The sequence below is a fragment of the Marmota marmota genome, unplaced genomic scaffold (genome assembly GCF_001458135.2).
Source record: "Marmota marmota marmota unplaced genomic scaffold, marMar, whole genome shotgun sequence".
Classification (NCBI taxonomy): domain Eukaryota; kingdom Metazoa; phylum Chordata; class Mammalia; order Rodentia; family Sciuridae; genus Marmota; species Marmota marmota.
Window position 1 is genome coordinate 21,117,327 of NW_026000249.1, and position 21,851 is coordinate 21,139,177.

General features: G+C 32.1%; 1 protein-coding gene across 1 annotated transcript in view; it reads right to left on the minus strand.

Annotated features, from left to right (window-relative positions):
* The window catches only part of Dmd (dystrophin), a 1,737,386-nt gene that overhangs the window by 1,494,942 nt on the left and 220,593 nt on the right, over positions 1-21,851 (minus strand). The window contains exons 10-12 of the mRNA XM_048796385.1: positions 10,992-11,093; positions 10,776-10,883; positions 301-480 (exon numbers count right to left, since the gene is read on the minus strand). Of these exons, the coding sequence (XP_048652342.1) occupies positions 301-480; positions 10,776-10,883; positions 10,992-11,093 (390 nt within the window). The remainder of the gene's footprint in view (positions 1-300; positions 481-10,775; positions 10,884-10,991; positions 11,094-21,851) is intronic.

Sequence of the window (21,851 nt, forward strand, 5' to 3'; positions counted from 1 at the left end):
TTTTTTTTTTTTTTTTTTTTTTTTTGCTTTGAGACACATCTCACTAAGTTTCTTAGGGCCTCATTAAGTTGCTGAGGGTGGCCTCAAAATTGCAATCCTTCTGCCTCAACTTCCCTGAGTCACTGGGATTACAGGTGCATGCCAGTGTGCATGGCAGAAGCCATGTTTTTTTTAAATCCAATTTACCATTGGGCACAGAATTATCCTATGACATCCTTCGTAAGGTCATAGCATTATTCTCATAATGCAGGTTTCAAAATCTCCAGCATAATTCATAGTATGATAACTGGTATCACTTACCTGTGCTGAACTCTTTTCAAGTTTTTGGACTAAATTTTCCCAACGCTGTGCAAAATTTTCCATCCAGACTTCCATCTTTTGTGTCACTGATTTATTTTTCAGTGTTGAAAGAAGATCTTGGTGGAGTGAACTGAGTTTGTTCATAGTTTGCTTTTTCTTTTCTAGATCTGTTTTTAAAACCTGTTAAAACCAGATCACAGAATAAGTCTTAGGTTCTAGGTAACATTTTATTAAAACACTATTGTTTCCATCTTTTCAGGCATTCACTCATTTCTATAGATGGGCAAAGACTGCAATCATTTCTGCAAATTATTGAACATCCATAAACATACACATAATAACTTCAAAAAATCTTTCAATAAAGGTTGAAGAGATTATAAAATAGAGACATTAGAATAAAGACTATGAAGAGGCATTTCAGAGCTAGAAGGACTGCCTAGTGATCAATTAGTAAAAGCTCTTCTAAAGTGAAAACAAGATCAACATGTGGAAACTTTTTTTTTTGGTAGTAGGGATTGAACCCAAGGGTGTTTAACCACTGAGCAACACCACCAGCTCTTTTTATTTTTAATTTTGAGACAGGGTCTCTTCATTTTGCTTAGATCCTAGCCAAGACTGACCACAAACGTGTGATTCTTCTGCTTCAGCCTCCTGAGCTACCGGAATTACAGAACTGTACTGCCACCCTCAGCTGGAAACTACTTTTTAACAATTGGGAGTGGGTGACATTGCTCTTGGATGGTAGTGAATTTCCTCTGAAAAATTTCTAACAAAAACTGACTATAAAGTGCCAGTATTACTGGTGACTTGAGAAGATGAGAGTGTCTAAAGGGCTTTGCTTTCTGAAATGCTGTTTATTTGGAGAAAATTGCAATATTATTTATTTCCACAATTTCAATATTCCATTATTTATAAATAAAAACTTTCCATGAAGTTAACAGACCTTAAGCTTCATTAGCATCTATTATTTAATTAAAGTTATACTATCGGAATAATTATTTTCTAATGTTAATTTGAAGCTCATTAAGTAAAAAGAAAGACATGGAGTATGATCCACATCCCTCAGAAGCTATCTGCTTATTTTCTAAATACTTACATGTTTCATATAGTATTTTTTTAAAAATAGATTGTAGTTGTAAATAGACAGCATGCCTTTATTTCTTTATTTTTATGAGGTGCTGAGGATAGAACCCAATGCCTTACACATGCTAGGTAAGCACTCTGCCATTGAGCTGCAGCCTCAGCCCTTATAGAGTAATTTTTTATACCAATCATATTTCCAAAGTTTCTGTGGGCAATGAAGGTTCACAATTGCCTTTTTTTTTGATTTGGAAATAATAAACAAAGTGACTTATGTGAAATCAGTAGATCATGGCAGCTTATTCTTTCACTTTATCTACCACTAAGGTCATTCTGCTCATAGGGAAATCCAATTTCCAAGTACCAAATGCTAGCCTGTGACTTAACTTATAAACACAGGAAAGAAATAGGGAGGAGGAAGAAAAATCATTTTATAGTCCTTTTACAACCCCATTCTTCTGGCAGTAGCAAGTACAATGAATATAAGCTAAACTTTGATACCTGACTTTTTAAAACAAATGCAAGCTTATTTAAGAACAACTAACATTACATATGGAAATAAAATATATTATCATGAAACAGATGTACCAATTGCTCATGAACCAAAGTGTCATTCACATAGAGCAGTCAATACACCACCTGCAAAGTAACTCATTTTAGCATGTTACTTACATGGATAGGTATGAACTGTAAAATGTTCTGGTTTCATGTTCAAATAGTTCATCCTTTATTCAGAACTGGGTTTATCTGGCATATTTTATGTCTCAGTTTTCTTGTCATTTTAAGGGGAAGGGAAGCAACTTTTAAAGTTCATTTGTAATGTATTTCCTCAATAATTACTATTTTTTCTCAGTTTGAAAAAAATGACAGAAAAATATTAATAGTTGGAGTTATATCTATAAAACTCTCAGAATGTTAGTGCAGTAGTATATAGATTTTTTATATTCATTTTGTTTAATTCACATGTTACCTTTCCATAAAATTTAAGTGCATACTTGTACTAGTAGTAAAACAACAGTTTATACTACCTGAATAGAGCTGAGAGGCAAACTTGAATTTCAAACATATATTCCTCAGATTCCTTTATGGAGATTCATTTTATTTTTTTTTCTTTATTAACTTTTGGCATGCATTTATTTTGTGTGAGCCACTGTGACTTCTTTTTGGAAAGACGCATGATATAAATAAAGACATACATTTAAAAATAAAATAATGAAAGTACAATCCTCTTTGGCTTACTATCTCAGAGCTTAAAGAACCATTTAAATAGCCCTATGTGAAGGGCTAAAAGGTACATTCATTATTTAAGCTAAATATATAATGATTTGGAAACATTTCAAAAAAGGAATTTGAGAGTTGTTTCAAGAAAAATGTGTTGGAATTCTATGGGTAACCTTGTGCTATCTAAACAAATGAAACTAAGCCTCCTGTGTTAATATGAAATCAAATGAAGATGGATTTAGTGAAATTATAAAATTGAAAGGCACCATTAAAAACACAATGAGGAAAAATACACTCAAGGTAAAATTAAAATAGCATTATAATGAAATTGTATAATTATTGAATACATTTTCATATAAATCTATATGACAAAAACACTGGCTAAATAAATTTCTATAGATGTAAATATTTTAAAATGATGATGGCAGATTGTTTGGTCTCAGTATTTCTCTTTTTTTTCCACCTCCCTGGATGCTCTCCATAATCTCCAAGTTCCTGAAGGGACTCTCTCACAATAATTAGCAGAGGGAGGATAAGAAAAAAATCCATGGCTATGCCAGATAAACTGGATCATAGTAATGAATTACTTTCTCCTGTCTTTCTTTTAAGCTTGGATCTTATGTGAGACTATTAATTATGGTTTAACTGTTCCTAATAATTAGAGGATGTAATTTTGCATATCAAGAATTGATAATGGGTCTGTGAGTGCCAGAAACCCACAGAGTTCTAAAAAGTCTAGGCAACAAAAGTAAACTTTAGAAAACTTATAACAGGTAAAGATCAGCTGGGATATTAAAAGAACATATATTTTATTTTCATAGAATCCAGTCACTTGGACCTACCTCCAAGTAGGCAGGAAGCTATCATCAGTAAATTAGATTGGGTTGATAGTACATATGGGGAAGACAGATACCCTATTAAATACGTAGGAATAGAAGAGTTCTATCTTGTCAAGGTTAGAAGATGAATTGAAGTGGGAAAAACAAATATATACTTATAAAAGGCCCAGGAAACCTTCACCCTATTATCATAAGGAGTATGCCTTAGAGAATAATGCCAAGATAATATTTACTACAATAGAAAAATGAATTTTATCAGCTCAATCTGTAATTACTTATCTAAATGGAAGAAGTACTTCACTTTGCTCTAATCACCAGTTATTGTACTTAAGTAGATTAGTCTTATTTAGGGTTTCTCAAGTTAAGAGAACGTTAGAATCGCCCAAAAGATGTTAAAATGCAGATTGCTAGGTGCTACCTCTAATGTTTCTATGTCAGCAAGCTTGGAATAAGACCACAAATTTGCATTTCTCTTATTATTTGTTCTAATTAATACATGACAGCAGAATGCATTTCAATTCATTGCACATAAATGGAGCATAACTTTTCATTTCTCTAGTTTCACACAATGTAGAGTCACACCATTCGTGCAATGGTACCTGTACCTAGGGTAATGATGCCCATCTCATTCCATCATCTTCCCTACCTCCATGCCCCCTCCCCTCCTCTCAATACCCTCTGTCCAATTCAAATTTCTTCCATTCTTCCCTTACCCTCCCCCATTAGGGATCAGCATCCACTGATCAGAGAAAACATTTGGCCTTTGGTTTTTGGGGATTGGCTTGCTTTGCTTAGCATAATATTCTCAAACTCCATCCATTTACCTGAAAAAGCCATAAATTTATTCTCTTTTAATGCTGAGTAATAGTCCATTGTGTATACATGTCAGTTTCCTTATCCATTCATCCATTGAAAGGTATCTAGTTTGGTTCCATAGTTTAGCTATTGTAAATTAAGCTGCTATAAACATTGAAGTGGCTGTGTCATTGTAATATGCTGATTTTAAGTCCTTTGGTTACAGAGGAGTAGGGTAGCTGGATCAGATGGTGGTTCCATTTCAAGTTTTCTGAGGAATCTCCATACTGCTTTCCAGAGTGGTTGCACCAATTTGTAGTCCCACCGCAATGTATGAGTGTACCTTTTCTCCCACATCCTTACCAATACTTATCCTTGCTTGTATTCTTAAAAACTGCCATTCTGACTGTAGTGTGATGAAATTTCAGTGTAGTGTTGATTTGCATTTCTTTTATTGCTGGAGATGTTGAACATATTTTCATATATTTTTTGATCAACTGTATATCATCTGAAAAGCATCTGTTCAGTTCCTTAGCCCATTTATTAATTGGGTTATTTGTTTTTGTGGTGATAAGTTTTTTGAGTTCTTTATATATCCTGGAGATTAGTGCTGATTCAGATGGGCATGTGGTAAAGATTTTCTCCCACTCTGTATGCTTTCTTTTCATATTATTGATTGCTTCCTTTGCCGAGAAACAGCTTTTTAGTTTGAATCCTTCCCATTTATTGATTCTTGATTTTATTTCTTACATTTTAGGTGTCATGTTAAGGAAGTCTGGACCTAATCCAACATGAAGATTTGGGCCTATTTTGTCTTCTATTAGGCACAGGATCTCTGGTCTAATTCCTAGGACCTTGATCCCCTTTGAGTTGAGTTTGTGCATGGTGAGATATAGGGGTTTAATTTTATTTTGCTGCATATGGATTTCCAATTTTCCCAGCACTATTTGTTGAAGAGGCAATCTTTTCTCTAATGTATGTTTTTAGCATGTTTGTGTAGTATGAGATAATTATATTTATGTGGGTTTGTCTCTGTGTCTTCTATTCTCCCATGCCATTTTTGTTACTATAACACTATGTTATAGTTCAAGGTCTGGTATTGTGATACCTTCTGCTTCACTCTTCTTGCTAAGGATGGCTCTGTCTATTCTGATCTTTTATTTTTCCAAATGATTTTAAAGATTGCTTTTTCTATTTTATGAGGAATGTTGTTGGGATTTTAATTGGAATTGCATTAAATCTGTATAACACTTTTGGTAGTATGGTCATTTTGACTATTTATTCTTCCTATCCAAGAACATGGGAGGTCTTTCTATCTTCTGAGGTTTCCTTCAATTCTTTCTTTAGTTTTCTGTAGTTTTTGTCATAGAAGTCTTTCCCTTCTTTTGTTAGATTAATGCCTAAGTATTTTTTGAGGCTATTGTGAATGGGATAGCTTTCCTAAATTCTCTTTCATTACTGATGTACAGAAATGCATTTGATTTATGGGTATTGATTTTATATCCTGTTACTTTGCTAAATTCATTTATTAATTCTAGAAGTTTTCTGGTGAAATTTTTTGGATCCTCTAAATACAGAATCATGTCATCAGCAAATAATGATAGTTTGAGTTCTTCTTTTCCTGTTCATATCCCTTTAATTTCTTTTGTCTAAATGCTCTGGCTAGAGTTTCAAGAACTATGCTGAATAGAAGTGGGGAACTGTCTTGTTGCAGTTTTTAGAGGGAATAATTCCATTTTTTCTCCATTTAGAATGATATTGGCCATTTACAATGTTGAGGTATGTTCCTACTATCCCTAGTTTCTATAGTGTTTTTAACATGAAAGTATGCTGTATTTTGTCAAATGCTTTTTCTGTATCTATTGAGATGATCATATGATTCTTGTCTTTAAAGTCTATTGATGTGAGGAATTACATTTATTGATTTCCGTATGTTGAACCAAACTTGCATCCCTGGGATGGACCCCATTTGATCATCGCACACTATCTTTTTTAAAAAAATATTTTTGTATTCAAACAAATTTGCATTTCTCATAAGTTTCCAGGTAATGTTTATGCTGCTGGTCTGGGGACCACACTTTATAAAACACCAATTCTATGTGGATAAATTCTTTGAAGGCCATTACAGGAGATGAGCTTTATCAACAGGGACTTGTTGAATTCCCATAAGCACTCTAACCCTGTCACTTGATTCCACAGCCAGTGAAGAGTACAGTATTGCCATAGCCCTTACATAGAAGGAAGGAAGCTACAGTTAATAAATCAGACTGGGTCAGTAGGAGATATCAAGAAGAGAAAGATAACTTGTTCAATAAGACAAAAATAGACAAGTTCTTTCTGGTCAAGTTTAGAAGATTAATTAAAGTGAATAAAATAATGTATACTTACAAAAGACCCAGGAAACCTTCACTCTATTATCATAAGTAGTATGCCTCAGAGAATAGTGCCAAGACATATTTTTATTACACTGGAAATAGTTCTTTATGTGTTTAATATTTTTATCTGTTTTTTCTTTCCCGGATCACCATGCTTCCCGAGAGTTATCCTTCTTTGGCAATACCAACATTCCCCAGAAACAGATGTATTCTGCATTTGGGTCTTCCCATAACTTACATGATTCTGTAAGTCTTCTAATTCACCTCTTAAAGGCCAAAGTTTCTTTTCTCCTTTGTCTCCTTTACACCCCCCAAAATAGATCTAATCATAAAAATAATAGATCTACATGCCATGGATATGAATCCCACAGATCTAGAAGAAATGGAATATCAAATTCCTTATCTCACATTCCTAGTGAAAAATAGGAGGCAATCCCATGGGTTATTAATAATAATATTTTAAAACAAATTACTCTGATTGTAAATAAAAGAGAGATTTAGCTACTGTATCTATACCCAGGTATGTAGTAGAAATGAGTGACAGATGGTACCTGTTTTGGGTCTTAGACTGTGACATATTTTAATGAACATTAAATTCTTATTCACTGCCTGAGTCAGCAGGGGAATTTTACCTCAAATTCTAGACCAGCTGTCAGGTTTTGTTAATTGGCTTAACTATCAAATGGTAAGACTTATACAAAACATATTTTTACTTTGTTCACAACTAAGGTGACATAGTGTGAATTTTAATCATATTGAAAGATTATTGAGATTTTGCTAAGAGAGACTCTTCATGGTCCCGAAGATGACAAAATCTTTTAGTCGTAAAAATGTCCAAATAGTGGCACATGATTGTTAGAAATGAGAGTTCTAATTGCAGTTATTTTTTTCTAAGAAATCAAATGATATGAGGAGTTTTAAAATGGGTTGAAAGGCCTGGGCTAGAATCTGGATGTCTTAGTGCTTCTTTTAACTCTGCTACTAATGTTATATAATAACTGGTATATGCCATGTGTTTCTTTCTGGACCTCATTTTCCTCTTTAGACATAACCTGAGTAGCTGATCCCAAGGAACTTTAGACTTGTAATTGGATCAGAGATAAGCTAGATCATTTTCAAAGTTCCTACTAGTTTTACTATAATTGGATTTTGTCAATATGTTGCTTCCTAAGAACAACATTCTTGATTGGTAAATTTAATCAATGATTTACATAGCAACCTGCACTATGTAGTGAAATTATGAATTCATTATCACAAAATATTTTTAGCATGTGGTATTTTCCAGATATGGTTATTTTTTTAAAACAAATTGTTCAAGATGCTCTACTATGATTTGACCTTGGTGCTTCTCCATGAAGATATGGAATACTATATCCTCTTCCTTGAATCTAAGCAGGCTTATGTTTATTTCTACCAGAAGAGTATGGTAGTATTAATGCTTTGTGAAGTTTAAGTTTTCTTTATAGAAATAATGCTGCTTTGAGTCCTTAGTCTCCATTTGTGAATTCTGACTAATTTAAGGCCACCATGCTGTGATATGGCCAAACAACATGAGAAGTCCAAGGGAACACGTTTTGGTGAGCAGCCCCAGACGTCAAAGCATCCAACACAGGAGCCTGATGGTATGAGTGAATGAATACTTTCAGATGATTCTAGAGTCCAGTCATGTAGGCATTCCAGTCAAGTCCCACAACTGTGAAACAACTATGAACCATTCTCTGTATATGTCCTCTAAATTACTGACCAACAAAATCCATGAACATAATAAAAAGTTCATTTTAAGCTAAAACTTTTAAAGTATCTATTACACAGCAATAGTTAACTGGAAGAACAACTAAGTGTTGCCTTTTAAAAAGTCTGCCCATTGTGTATTTCTTGATCTCTCATCCTTGTGAAGATGAGGTTTCCCTGACAGGTTCTATCAAGTAAATATTTCTTGAAGGTTTACTTTGTGTAACTCACCATTCTTAACATTAAGGATACAATTGTAAACAAAGGCACAGAGTGCCTATATTAACCGAGACTACAATTGAATGAGGCTTTTACACTTCCATTATGATTAACTATGGTTCTGCATTTGAACAGCAGTATAGCTTGGTTCTGAGTTAGAGAGCATGACTATATGTTGATAATCAGTGTTCACCATAATATTGACTGAAAGGATCCATATATTGCTCAAGAAGAATAATATTTGCCAAAATTCCATATTCTAGGGCTGGGGATGTGGCTCAAGCAGTAGCACGCTTGCCTGGCATGCGTGCGGCCCGGGTTCGATCCTCAGCACCACATACAAACAAAGATGTTGTGTCCGCCAAAACTAAAAAATAAAATATTTAAAAAATTCTCTCTCTCTCTCAAAAAAAATCCCATATTTTAAGGATATGTAGCCCAACTATCCTTTCCCCTAGATATGCTAAAAATCGTCCCTGAATTTATATTTTCCTCTCTGTGGCATATGACAGTGTGTACTACTCTCTACCTGTGTAAAATATTCTCACTTTGTAATGCCACTCTTTTCCTCCCTCTTGTACCATGAATTATTTGAATTATTCAAATCTACTTTCTGAGCTTCTTGTCCTCTGTCCCTTCTTTCCGAACTGAAAAGCACCCTCAGTTTTTGTCCCTCTTAATTTTTGTGTCACTCTATAAAATTCTCCCTGAATCGTCTCTGTTACTTATAGTTATATAGTTATGAATTCATTATTGAGAGTCTGGTATGTATATCCAGTTAGCTAAAGAAATGAATGTTTTCACTCGGATGTCCCGAAGACATTTTGGACTAAATATTATCAAAACTCAAATAATTATCATTTTTGCCTTCCAAATATTTCTCATCCATTTTCCTCTTAAGTCTACTAACCTTTCTAGGACTCTAATCACCCAATTTAGAAGTATAGGTATCATTTGTGACCTCTCTCTCTTATGGTAAGTTTTATTCATTCCATCAACATTTGTCATGTCTCCCTTCTTATCTCACTTACAGTGCTACTTAGTTCAAAACTTCTAATTAATCTCCTTACTACCAGAAATATTACTACCAAAGAGTATTACAAAAAGATAAATATGATTGTTTCAATCTCTCAATGGCCCCCATCAGTTGATGAAGAAATTTTTAAATATATCTAACATTTTTTACTTATCTTCCACTACATAAACTACTTTTCTGAACTCCATAGGCATTGCATCACTCCAAAAGCATCTATTCTTTGATCCATGATTTATCTAAAAGCTAACTCGTAACAATAAGTAAACCTATTTTAAATTAAATGCCCAATGAGTATTAGTACATATGGAACAAAAAAAATATAATTCAAATAAATATTTAAAATATTTAAAATAACCAGGGAAATTTATTTAAGTTTAGCTTTAAAGAAATTATTCAAGCATCAATATAAGTATAATATCTAATATCAATACAAATAAAAGTATATTAATTTAGGTAAAATCATGAACTATTATAATAGAATTTTGTTTCTTAAGTAGCTAATATCAAGTTAGCATTTCACAAAATTGATGTATCTAAAATGTTAATAAATTCTAATTTAGAATATTCTACTTAGTAATTTAAGTTCCTAATATTAGATCGACCTCTCCTTTCCTGGAAAGTAATAAAATTCCAAAAGATCAAGAAGTTGTAGAGTTCTATTTTTTTTTTAATGTTGTTCAACTGAAACCAAATGTGTCATTGAAGGTTTCCCTGGAGTCATGTTACTGCCAATGTCATATCATTTCTCAAAACACATGAGGTACCTATAATGAATGTCATTTGATTCTCCTTTTTGGTCAAAATAAGGTTTAACCCATGTATGTGATAATAATCATCTCTTATACTTCTCGTATATTACTCCGAGTATCAACTTTATCAGTTTACAATGATGATACTTAGAACTCTTAGCTTACAAATACTTCTTAGTATTACTTTTTATGTTTTAAATAAAGTTTTATTATAGGTATACTTATTTTTTCATGAGCACAATTTTGTTTGAAAAGCAAATGTGAAAATCTATGTACAGATTTCCCCATTTTAAATAGTAAACATATGCCAAAAAACTAAACTAAGCAAAAAAGATGCACATTTCCTTTCAGACTTGATAGTAAATACCAAAAAATGGTAATAATATACTATGAAGTTTTAAAAGACTACTGAAGGCTAAAATATACATACAGCCATTTTTTGAAGACTTGATAACATTTCATTTTGATCCTTAAAGCCAGTTGTTTGAACCTTGTTCATTGCATCTTCTTTTTCTGAAAGCCACGCACTAAAAAGGCACTGAAAGAAATTTCAGAGAAGAAAAATAATTATTAAAAATAGACCTTTTTGTTTTTCAAATTAATACCTCTCCATGTCTTTAACTGCCATAATTTCCACATAACTCACCTGTTCTTCTGTAAAATGCTGCCATTTTAGAAGAATGTCTTGTAAAAGAACCCAGCGATCTTCTGTCCACCTACAGATATTTGCCCATCGATCTCCTAGTACCTGGGGAAGAGAGGACGGAACACATCAGTAAACAATTTTTAACTGAATTTCATTAAAAATGGCATAAATGATTTGACAAAGTATTCGATTTTGAGTCTCCTATGTATAATGGGGATTTTAAATACCACCTTTTCTGCTTCTGCTTTGAATTAGGTAAGCAATGTGCCTTTCAGATTATTTCAGTCTTTCACCTTTCCTTGAAAAGCAATTTACAAGCAGTCTGAAGCAGTTATACCACTATCTCAACAATACATTAGCAAAGATATAAATATAAAATTATATAATGTCAATACACAATATATGTACCAAAACAATACTATACCCCATAAAGATGTACAACTATTATGTGTCAATGCTAAAAACATGAAGGGGATTTTCCAATGAGAACATGTAAACTCTGTATATTACTTAGGTCTGAAAAAAACACTCCAAAGAATAAAAGTCTGACTATTAAATTAAAGACCTTAAAAGGACTCTTATTTAAATTCTGCTTAATTAGAATTAATATTACCATATAAAGTTTAAATTATCTATATTCTTACAGACTATGAAATGTGCTATCTCAAAAACATTGAGATAAAATTATAATAGTCCCTGAATAGGAACTCCATACCTTTAGCATGTCACTAATTTCTAAGTGTACACAGTAATTTAATGTATAACATAAACCAAATACAAATGATTTTGGATACGAAATATATACTATAATGATTTTAATGCACAGGGCGTGTTTGAAAGACAAAAAAGTATGTCATTTACTTGCACTCCTTTATGATGCACTTCAGAGCCTAAAATTTCAAACTTTTATGATTTTTTTATATAAAGAGAATTAATGTCTCATCACTGTTGAATTTTTAAAGATAGAGGTATCACAATATGTGGAATGCTTTATTTTGTATGGAATCAAAACTAAAATAAAAGTGTTTACAACTCATATTTTGGAAAATATATCCAGTATCTAAAATAAGCCTCACAATTTTCTACTTATCTTGATGCTGCATATTTGGATCAATCCATTTAGAAGATATTATTATGGGATTCAAACAATGCAAATGTAGTTAGAGTTATGAAAAAAATCCATCTATCCTTAGGTAACTTGGATATCTCCATAATTTTTTACACTGTTTAATCTACTACTACTTCAAAAAGGAAATCCCATGCATGAGTAAATAGTAGGCAATAAACATTTTACTACAATATTAAAATGATCATGTACTCATATGCATCTCAGTCAGAAGTGAGTTTTCAGATTTTCTTCAGAAGTGTCAATAAAAATGTTATTGCTTTCAGCATAATGTAACTGATTTTCTTATTTTTTATAGTTTCATTCTCTACTCAACTCCTTTTGAATTACATTAGGTTATGACAAAAACCATAACATTGAAATAGAAATGCAAGACACCCTCAGGAAATGAGTCAACTTAAATCAATGAGCTTAAAAATATTACCATTTAATTATTACAAACAAATAAATTGGTTTTATCCTAATATATATTTTAAGTTCTTTTAGTGAAAACTAGTAACAGTTTATATATGCATCAGATACACTGATTCATGTAACATAATGCTTCATAGATCAGTTGTGAAAAAATAACTTCAAACAGAAAACCTTATGCCTTAGCTATAAACTATACCATCTTCCTTATTAGATTGTATAGTTATAAAAGGTCAAAACATGGTATATTTGCTATAGCCCACCAACTTCTATAAAGATGGTAATAAAGGTGGGGAAGGGCAAAGGAACTATAACATTTATAATGAAAGAAAATGGAGACTTAAATTCATAAAGCACCTATGTATTGCTGCAAAAAACAAAGGTAAACTGAAGTGTGTGATCCTAATGCTGAAAAATTATAATTTATTAATGTTATTAGAAAAATTTGTAGGATTCTACAAATCCAAATAAAACCCCTCATATTCTAGATTACTTAAAGTAATTTTTTAAAAATTTCTAAAATATATACTTTTTGGTACCGAGGATTGATAAGCCAACTTAAATCAATGAACTTAGCTACATCTCCAGTCATTTTTATTCCTTTTACTTTGAGACAGGGTATTACTAAGTTGCTAAGAGTCTCACTAATTTGCTGAGGCTGACCTTGAATTTGTGATCCTCCTGTTTTAATCTTTAGAATTGCTGAGATTATAGACATATGCCACCACAGCCAGCTAAAATTATAAAATGTTTTAATGTGATGCATTGTATACTGTCATGTTTTCCATGATAAATACTATACCACTAATGATTAAGTATTTTAGGTATATGATTAACCTACTTAAGACACTATTTTAAGAATGTCATTAAAGTGTCCTTTGTATCCAAATAATGACTCAAATTTTGATAATTCATTGAACCTGGTATGAGTTGGTCAATATTTATCTTTAGTTCATGATAGGTTCTAATTTGCTCACTCATCAATCATGAAATTTATTCAAATATCTATTTGAAAAAAACCTATATGTGCCAAATATGAACAAAATAATTATGTGAGTTTAATAGTATTCCCCCAAACTACTGGTGAAGCACTACACCCAACCCACTACCTCAAATGAAATCATATTTAGAGCTAATGCCTTCTTTGAAGGTCTAAAATTGAAGCCATTGGGATAGTCTCCAGTCCAGTTTTACTGGTAGCCTTTTAAGAGGAGAAAATTTGGATACAAATGCCAGGAATAAGTACGTAAAGGAAAGACCACATGACCACATGAGGACACAGGAAGAAGGCAGCCATTTACACGTCAAGGAGAAAAGACTCAGAAGACATCAATTGAGTCAGTAGGTTTGATATTGGACTTTCTAACCCTCAGAAAATTGAGAAAATAAAATTCTATTGTTTCAGCTACCCAGTTTGATATTTGTTATGGCAGCAATTACAAACTAATACAGAAGTCATATCTGAAAAAGGCTCTTCTGGAATAAATTTAGAGCCAAATTATTAAGTCTATTAAAGAAAATACCAATATCTTATAAGAACTGACATAAATATTAAAAAGATCATGTATTGAAAAGTGTTCTTAACTTGAAGAAGTTATGTAAGTATTGTGTTTTTTTTACATTTTGTTTGAACATGTTTAAAATCAAATCTTCCAATAAATGCCAATGGTCATTTACTCTTTTTGCCTGTAAAAAAGAGAAAAGAAAATGAGGGGCCCATCAAAAATAGAATAAAGATCAGTGGACTAGATGAAGGGGATTGAGGAGGAGGGAGAAGGGATAGAATAAGGGAAGAACAGTGGAATGAATCTGACCCAACTTTTCTATGTACATATAGGAATACACCATAGTGAATCTCACCATCACGTATATCCACAAGACACTAATTAAAAAGTAAAAATTACAAGTAAAGAGCAAAATGATCATTAGAGTAGAGGGAAGGGACCAGCGGAATGGACAAGGGGAGGGAAAGGGGAAGTACTGGGGACTGAACTAGAGCAAATGTTATCCAAGGCTTTTATAGATATTTCAAAATGAATCCTAATGTTACATGTAACTAAAAAAAATTAAAAATAATTTGGATTTATAAAACAAAAAGCACTTATTAAACCTAAAAGATATTTCATCTCCCAATATATTTAAATATTTGTCCTTCAAAAACACATTCCATTACTTAAACCTATCTTGTTCTCAGAAAACTCTAAATGAATCAAATCTAAGTCACTTCTGTTTCAATGTGGGCGATGTTTTTTACTGGTCTCAGTGTAATTAGATGAGTGAATTAGGAATTGCTTGCTTACACGCTATACATATAAGCATAATCATATATGTACATACTGTTTGAATTATGGATTTCTTTTTATTGCATAAAAGTATTGGCCTTCATTTGAATTACAAAGAATGAAGCTAAGCAATGGGAAGATTATCATTCAGCTCTAGATTGCCTCAAAGATGCTGGTTCCTATCATTAAATGAACACCCAAATTGTCAGACAAGTATAAAGAATTATATTTAATGGGACTGACAAAAAGCTCAATTTAAAAATACATTAGTGCATTTTGTTATATGGAATATTAGTTTTATTGCAGTATATTTGTACATGCATATAAGATACTTTAATCCTATCTATCCCCTTTCCACTCCCCCCTCCCCAATTCCCCTTTTCCTCTAATAGACTCTCTTCTGTTTTCATGTTGTTTACCTCCTAGGTTCTACACAAGGGAAAACATATAATACTTGCCTGTGTCAGAAGAACAACTACATTAGGATTATAACTGTCTAGAGAAAAAAATGTGCATTTACTCAATGCTTTCTGAGTTCTTAAGTTTAAGGAAATAATGCATACTTTTGTAGAGCTAAGTAGATATTATAAGCATAAATGCAAAATTAGTGATTTATAACATCTCTCAAGGTGATAAGAAAAAATAATTTTTATTTATATTCTCATTTTGGCTCAACAGTAAGAGGAGCTAAAGGTCACATCACTTACTCTAACAAATATTCATGGACTAAATCACAACTCCATTATCCATGCTCAGATCCACAATGGAGAGGATTTTTCCCTCCCATTTAATTCATATCTCATATCACTATCCATGCCAAGAACTTTGGTTGAGTTGAGCTTTCAAGGTAAACATGAAAAATGTCTACCAAAAGTACATTTGGATAAGGGCAACTGAAGAAAGTTTGACAAACGTGGAAGGTAAAGCTGAAGTACAGTGATCCTTGAATTTATATAAGTCTCATAGAATATGAGACCAAATTTTGTCATCAGGATTGACATTAAGAAATAAATTTTTCCTGGGCATATGTCCACTAATGAAAAACAATTATGTACTATGGGCCACACAATGAAGCACACAGTGGAGTTGATAAAAGAGGGAAGCAGCAAGGAACAGTCCAGCTCATTTTATGGAAGTTTCAGACCAATTACTATACTTCCCAGACAAATGAATTTTATGTGTAATGGGCCTTCTGAAAAACAGTTTTGGTTATTTCCTACATTATAAACATAAAGTTAAAAGGCATATGCAACTTCATTTTACCAGTGGTGAAATGGAAATCATATCAAGTAACTTAAAGAAAGAAAATAAACCGCATGATGAGAGAAGTGGCAGAGTCCAACAAACTAATGTTTAGCCAAATGTAAGTTTGTTATCAATTTTGCATGTTTTTATAAACTGTTAACTGAAGTAACATACTATAAATTGGCAGGCCTTATAGCTTCAATAACATGTGATCCAGTGAGAGAAAAAATGTTATTTCAATGTATTGGGAAAAAAAATTACTGAGGGATTCTCAGAAAGTATCATTCTTATTTTTGTTTAAACTATTAAAAATAAATAATATATGGAATTGTCTGAAAGAGAACAGAAGAACATGCTTCTTCAACTGTTATATCTCCTAAGTGAACTCAAGGACTGTGTGATGTTACTTCTAAAGGTGTATTTTTCAGATGAGCAAAGTTATATTTGATGGGTTAACTAACTTGTCTAAGTACACAGTATTGAGTATCTGGGATTCAACTTCAGATCTAATATGACTACAGGCCCATGCTCTTTCATGATGCCATTTACTAAGCAGGGCATTTGACATAAAAGTTATGCCTTCTAATTTTTGCTACATAATCCACAGCAAGATGTACAGGTGTTGAATCCCTTTTGAGTTTTTTATATATAGCTGTTCTTATTATAGAAGTATGAATATATTTTACTAAATATTTTATCTAGACCCAGTTGATAAAAATTTGAATCTTGTTATTATAATTTGATCTGAAATCATATTTGACATCATAGTTCCATATTAAGTACAATAAGAAAAAATCATAAAATACTTTCACTTCTAGATAAAGAATGTATGTTCTTTGTCAGGATTTATTTTTTTATTTTATTTTTTATAGTTGTAGATGGACAGCATGTCCTTATTTACTTTTTTATGCAGTGCTAAGGATTGAACCCCAATGCATCATGCATGCTAGGCAATCACTCTGCCACTGAGCTACAGCCCCATCCCTGTTAGATTTATTTTTCAAAATGCAAATATGACTGTCTGATTTATTAATGAAATTCTGCCATGGTGATTATGCTGAAAATGTAGTGAGATTTTTAAGTTGAAGAAGCATGTTCTTCTGTGATCTTTCAGTCAATTCCATATTATTTTTTTTAATATTTAGTTTATACCTGGATACAATACCTTTATTTCACTCATTTGTTTTTTTTTTTTTTTTTTACTTGGTACTGAGGATTGATCCCGGGTCCTGCACATGCAAGACAAGCGCTCTACCGCTGAGCCACAACCCCAGCCCCCATATTATTTTTAATAGTTTATAAAGTGCTAATGAATAAATATGGAAAGACCCTTTTGTTGTTGCCATTGCTGTTATTATTTGTAGGCTATTACTTAATGTGATTTGGTAGCTTAATAAACTGTAGTTCCCAGCTCCCTCCAGTCTACTCAATTGGGATACCAGAAAATAAAGAGCAGGTGGAGTCCTAGGAGCAGTTCAGCAGACAGTGTCCTTTCCAGCATTCATCACATTGCCAGGAATTCCTTGAAAGCCTGAGGTTTTACTGTTCCTTATGGTTTTATGCCTCACAAGCTCTAGACTCCTTGAGGTAGGCTGCTAACCCTTGAGGTTAATAAAGTCTAATAGAGTAATACATGAATTCAGAAGAAGTGCATGAATATCTTAAAATTTGAATTCCATCACTGTAACTGTTTCCCAATTATTCCATTGGAACACTTTCTCTTACTTCATGACTTACCTACACACCTACCAATCATATATGATGAATTGGAAAACCTATAGGAAGCAAAGATTACTTTTGAAGTTCTACACTCAATATCTGAGATTCCAAATCTTGAAAATTTACCATGGCCATTAACCATACAGGAGAATCTTTGAATCTGCTGATTTACACATCCCCAGTCTTAAAGTATAGACTGCCTGAAATCTTGCCCTAGCTATTCTGTTTTCCAACTTTTTAACAGCTGTCAGTAAACTCTTAATCTTGGCACATGTTCGTGTTCCCCTAATAAAATGAAGATAATAACCCTCAAGGTTAGGTCACTACAAGGATCAGAGAAGTCAACAAATATGAAAGTTCTCTGAAAATTGATTAATGGGTGTGATTGGTAAGGATTTATAGTTCAGTTGACAGAAAAATCAGTATTTCCTCCATATGTAAAAATTCTGAAACTTTATGGAATTTTAATATAGAACACAGTGAAATATTTCTGCAGGACACTAAAATTACAGCGTTTTCATATTTTAATAGCCATCTATAAGGCTTATAGCCTCGTAAGAGTTGAGAAATTTGTCACTATTAAGTTTTTTTTTTTTTGAGAGAGAGAGAGAGAGAGAGAGAGAGAGAGAACTTTTTAATATTTATTTTTTTTTAGTTTTTGGTGGACACAACATCTTTATTTTATTTTTATGTGGTGCTGAGGATCGAACCCAGCGCCCTGCACATGCCAGGCAAGCGCACTACTGCTTGAGCCACATCCCCAGCCCAGACTATTAATTTTTAAACCAGGACCATGTTCTAATACATCTATTAACTGAAAGAAAATGCATGGAGAACTGATATCTATCCCTCTATGTAGCATTCTAACTCTTGGCATTGGAAATATCCATCTACAAAATCCCAAATTATAATGTTTATGCATAATAAAATCCATTAAATAGCTTAAAAATAACTGAATGGGTAGTGAAAGAGATTATGGCTAAAAGTGTACAGTTACCTGATTTCTACTGAGGTTAATATGTGGGGAAAAAAGGGCAAAAATCAGAGCACCTACTTTTATAAGAGAAGTTAGAAATCCCTCGTTTTATATCACATCTCCTCAATTTCAAATATTAATAATATATTATTAGATAACATATGTACCAAATGAACTTTATATGAATATGGTTGCAATTTTTTGATGCACTAGACCGATTTCTAGAAAGATGTAAACTACTGAAACTGACAAATGGAAATCTTGAAAATTAATTTTTTTAAAAAATGAAAAAATACAAATAAAAATGGGAATTTATATGTCAATTAGTGTGTCAAATTTTCATTTGAAACTACTATTTGTGTAATCCAGGATTAGGCAAATCCCTAAACCTGCACAATCAGATACTTAAACTTAGGAAGCATATTATAAGAAAGGAACATAACAGGTCAACCACTTTCATGGAAATAATGGGAAAACTAAATCAATATTGAAAATTAGCAAAGAAAACTAAACAATACTTAAAGAAATTAGACATCTCATTCAGGATTGGGTTTTTTTTTTGGAATTAAGGCTATTTTAATATCAAAAAATTAAGCAATTGTCTGTTTTTATATATTAACACAATAATGAAAAAAAACTAATATCAAGTGATCCAGAAAAACTTTTGATAAAATTCAGCAGTTATAATAAAACCTTTTTAGAATATTAGGAATGAAAGCCATCTACAATAAACTTATAGGAAATACTCTTAATGGGGACTGATTAAAAACCTTATTCCTGACTCCTAAATTGAGAAACAAATGTCCACAATAATCCCATTGTACTAGAGAATGTACACAGTGTAATAAGGTGAGGAAAATTAATAACATGAATAATGACTGGCAGGGAGAAATAAAACTAATTCACAAGCTGTATAGATACATCAGAATGATGCTATGGATAAACTATTCAAATTAATAAGTAAAGTTCATATAGTTTTGGATACAAGAACAAGAAAAAATCAAAAGCATATCTCCATATCAGAACAAATACAAACTGAAATCTTAAAAACTATCATTAATAAGAACTGCAATAATACCTAGAAAATATCTTGAAAAAAGGCTAAGATTCTCTACCTTGAAAACACATATAATATTGAGAGAAAGTAAAGGTCTAAATAAATGGAAAGCTATTTGACATTCATGGATCTAAAGATTTGATAAGATAAAAATGTTAATTCTCCACAAACTGGTCCACAAATTCACTAAAATTTAATTTAAACCATAGCAGGGAATTTTGGGGAGTTTGGCAAGTTAGCATCACTAAATCTTATATATTTTTTTCTTACTAAAGCCCCTGATCTCCCTTTTCTTAGGGCACTGATTTAGAAAACTTGCTATTATAAATTAATTCTCTGCCTTAGAAAGCAAAAAAATAAATAAAAATAAAAATCTACAATTCAGGAATGCCATTCTCAAGGACCTCAGCACAATCTCTGAAAGATGGTCATTGAGAAACATAGTACATCTATCTTCTAGTCTCTATAGTAGTGTAGGAGCCTCACTTCAGTATACACAAGTAAGCAAACACAGCCTAATCTTATGGATCATACAACCCCCTAATATTCTCCAGTGCTTCTCCATTTGCTCAGCTCAGCACTTAAAATCACTCCTGCATTTTGTTCCACAGAAATTAGTTCAGTGTTTTCCCCAAATGGCAAGAGTCTTGATCCATATTGCATTAGTATTGAATAAAATCTTGTCTATTTAATTGCCTATTGTAATTATTCTTTTACAACACTGCCATATATAAAAATTCATTATAAAGGTATAGCAACTTAAATGATATAATATTGGCCTAAGATAGGCTAACAGGCAAGCTAAACTGATCAGACTCTATAACTTGAGCAATGAATGTATAAGCATTTGAGTATTATATTTATATCAAAGGCGACCTGCATAACATTGGCAAAAAGTTGGCATTTGCAATAAATAGTGTTGTTTTAGTTGGATCTATATGAAAATATAGACGTTCACCTCTTCCACACACCAGCCATAGTGGGCGGATTGTAATTATGAAAGGAATAGTAATAATTTTCCCATATGGCAATATGGTACATTACCTTATGATTTAGAGAGGATACTTTTATTTTAAAACTCAGGGCAAAAATATACTAACCATAGTATTAAATATTAAAATGCAGAATATCATATTAAATTTAAACATCTATTTATTAAAAACATATCATTAAGGAGTAAAAGGGCAAAATACCTATTAAATGAGGAAATTATAATATAAATAACCAAAAAAGGATTAACATTCAGAATATGTATTTAAAAATAGCTTCAAACTAATCTCCTTAGTGGTTGTACTAATTTACATTCCTACCGAGAGTATGAAAGTGTTGGCCATTTGAATGTCTTATTTTGAGAAATGACTATTTAGTTCGTTTTCCCATTTATTGGATGAGTTGTTTCTTTGGTATTAAGTTTTCTGAGTTCTATATATACATCAAAATGAATGCCACTATTATGTGAACTATAACGGACCAATAAAAAATAAAAATAGCTTCAATATATCACTAAGAGAAATATAGACAGATAGCAAAATAGACACTTCACAAAAGAAGTCAATTGAATAGCCACTAAACAAATGAACGAGTGCTCAATATCACTAGTCATCAGTACATGCAAATGAAAAATAAGAGATACCATTATATACCCAACAGAAGGACTCAATTTGAAAAGCTAACAACCAAGTATTGAATAAGTTATGAGACAATTTGTACTTTATTTGCTGCTAGTGAGAGTATACACTTGTTAATCAACTTGCAAAAAATCTGTTTAAATATCTATAATACTAAATACACACATGCCCAACTCTCAAGAAATTCCAATCCTCAGTACATACCCAACATAAAGTCATACATTTTCACAAAAAGATATCTATAACTTTCATTAATAGCAGCATTGTTTGTAATGATTTCAAACATGAAAAAATCCAAAGTTTCTTTTTTTTTTTTTTTTGTACTGGGATTGAACTCAAGGGTACTCAACCACTGAGTCACATCCCCAGCCTTATTTTGTATTTTATTTGGAGACAGGGTCTCACTGAGTTGCTTA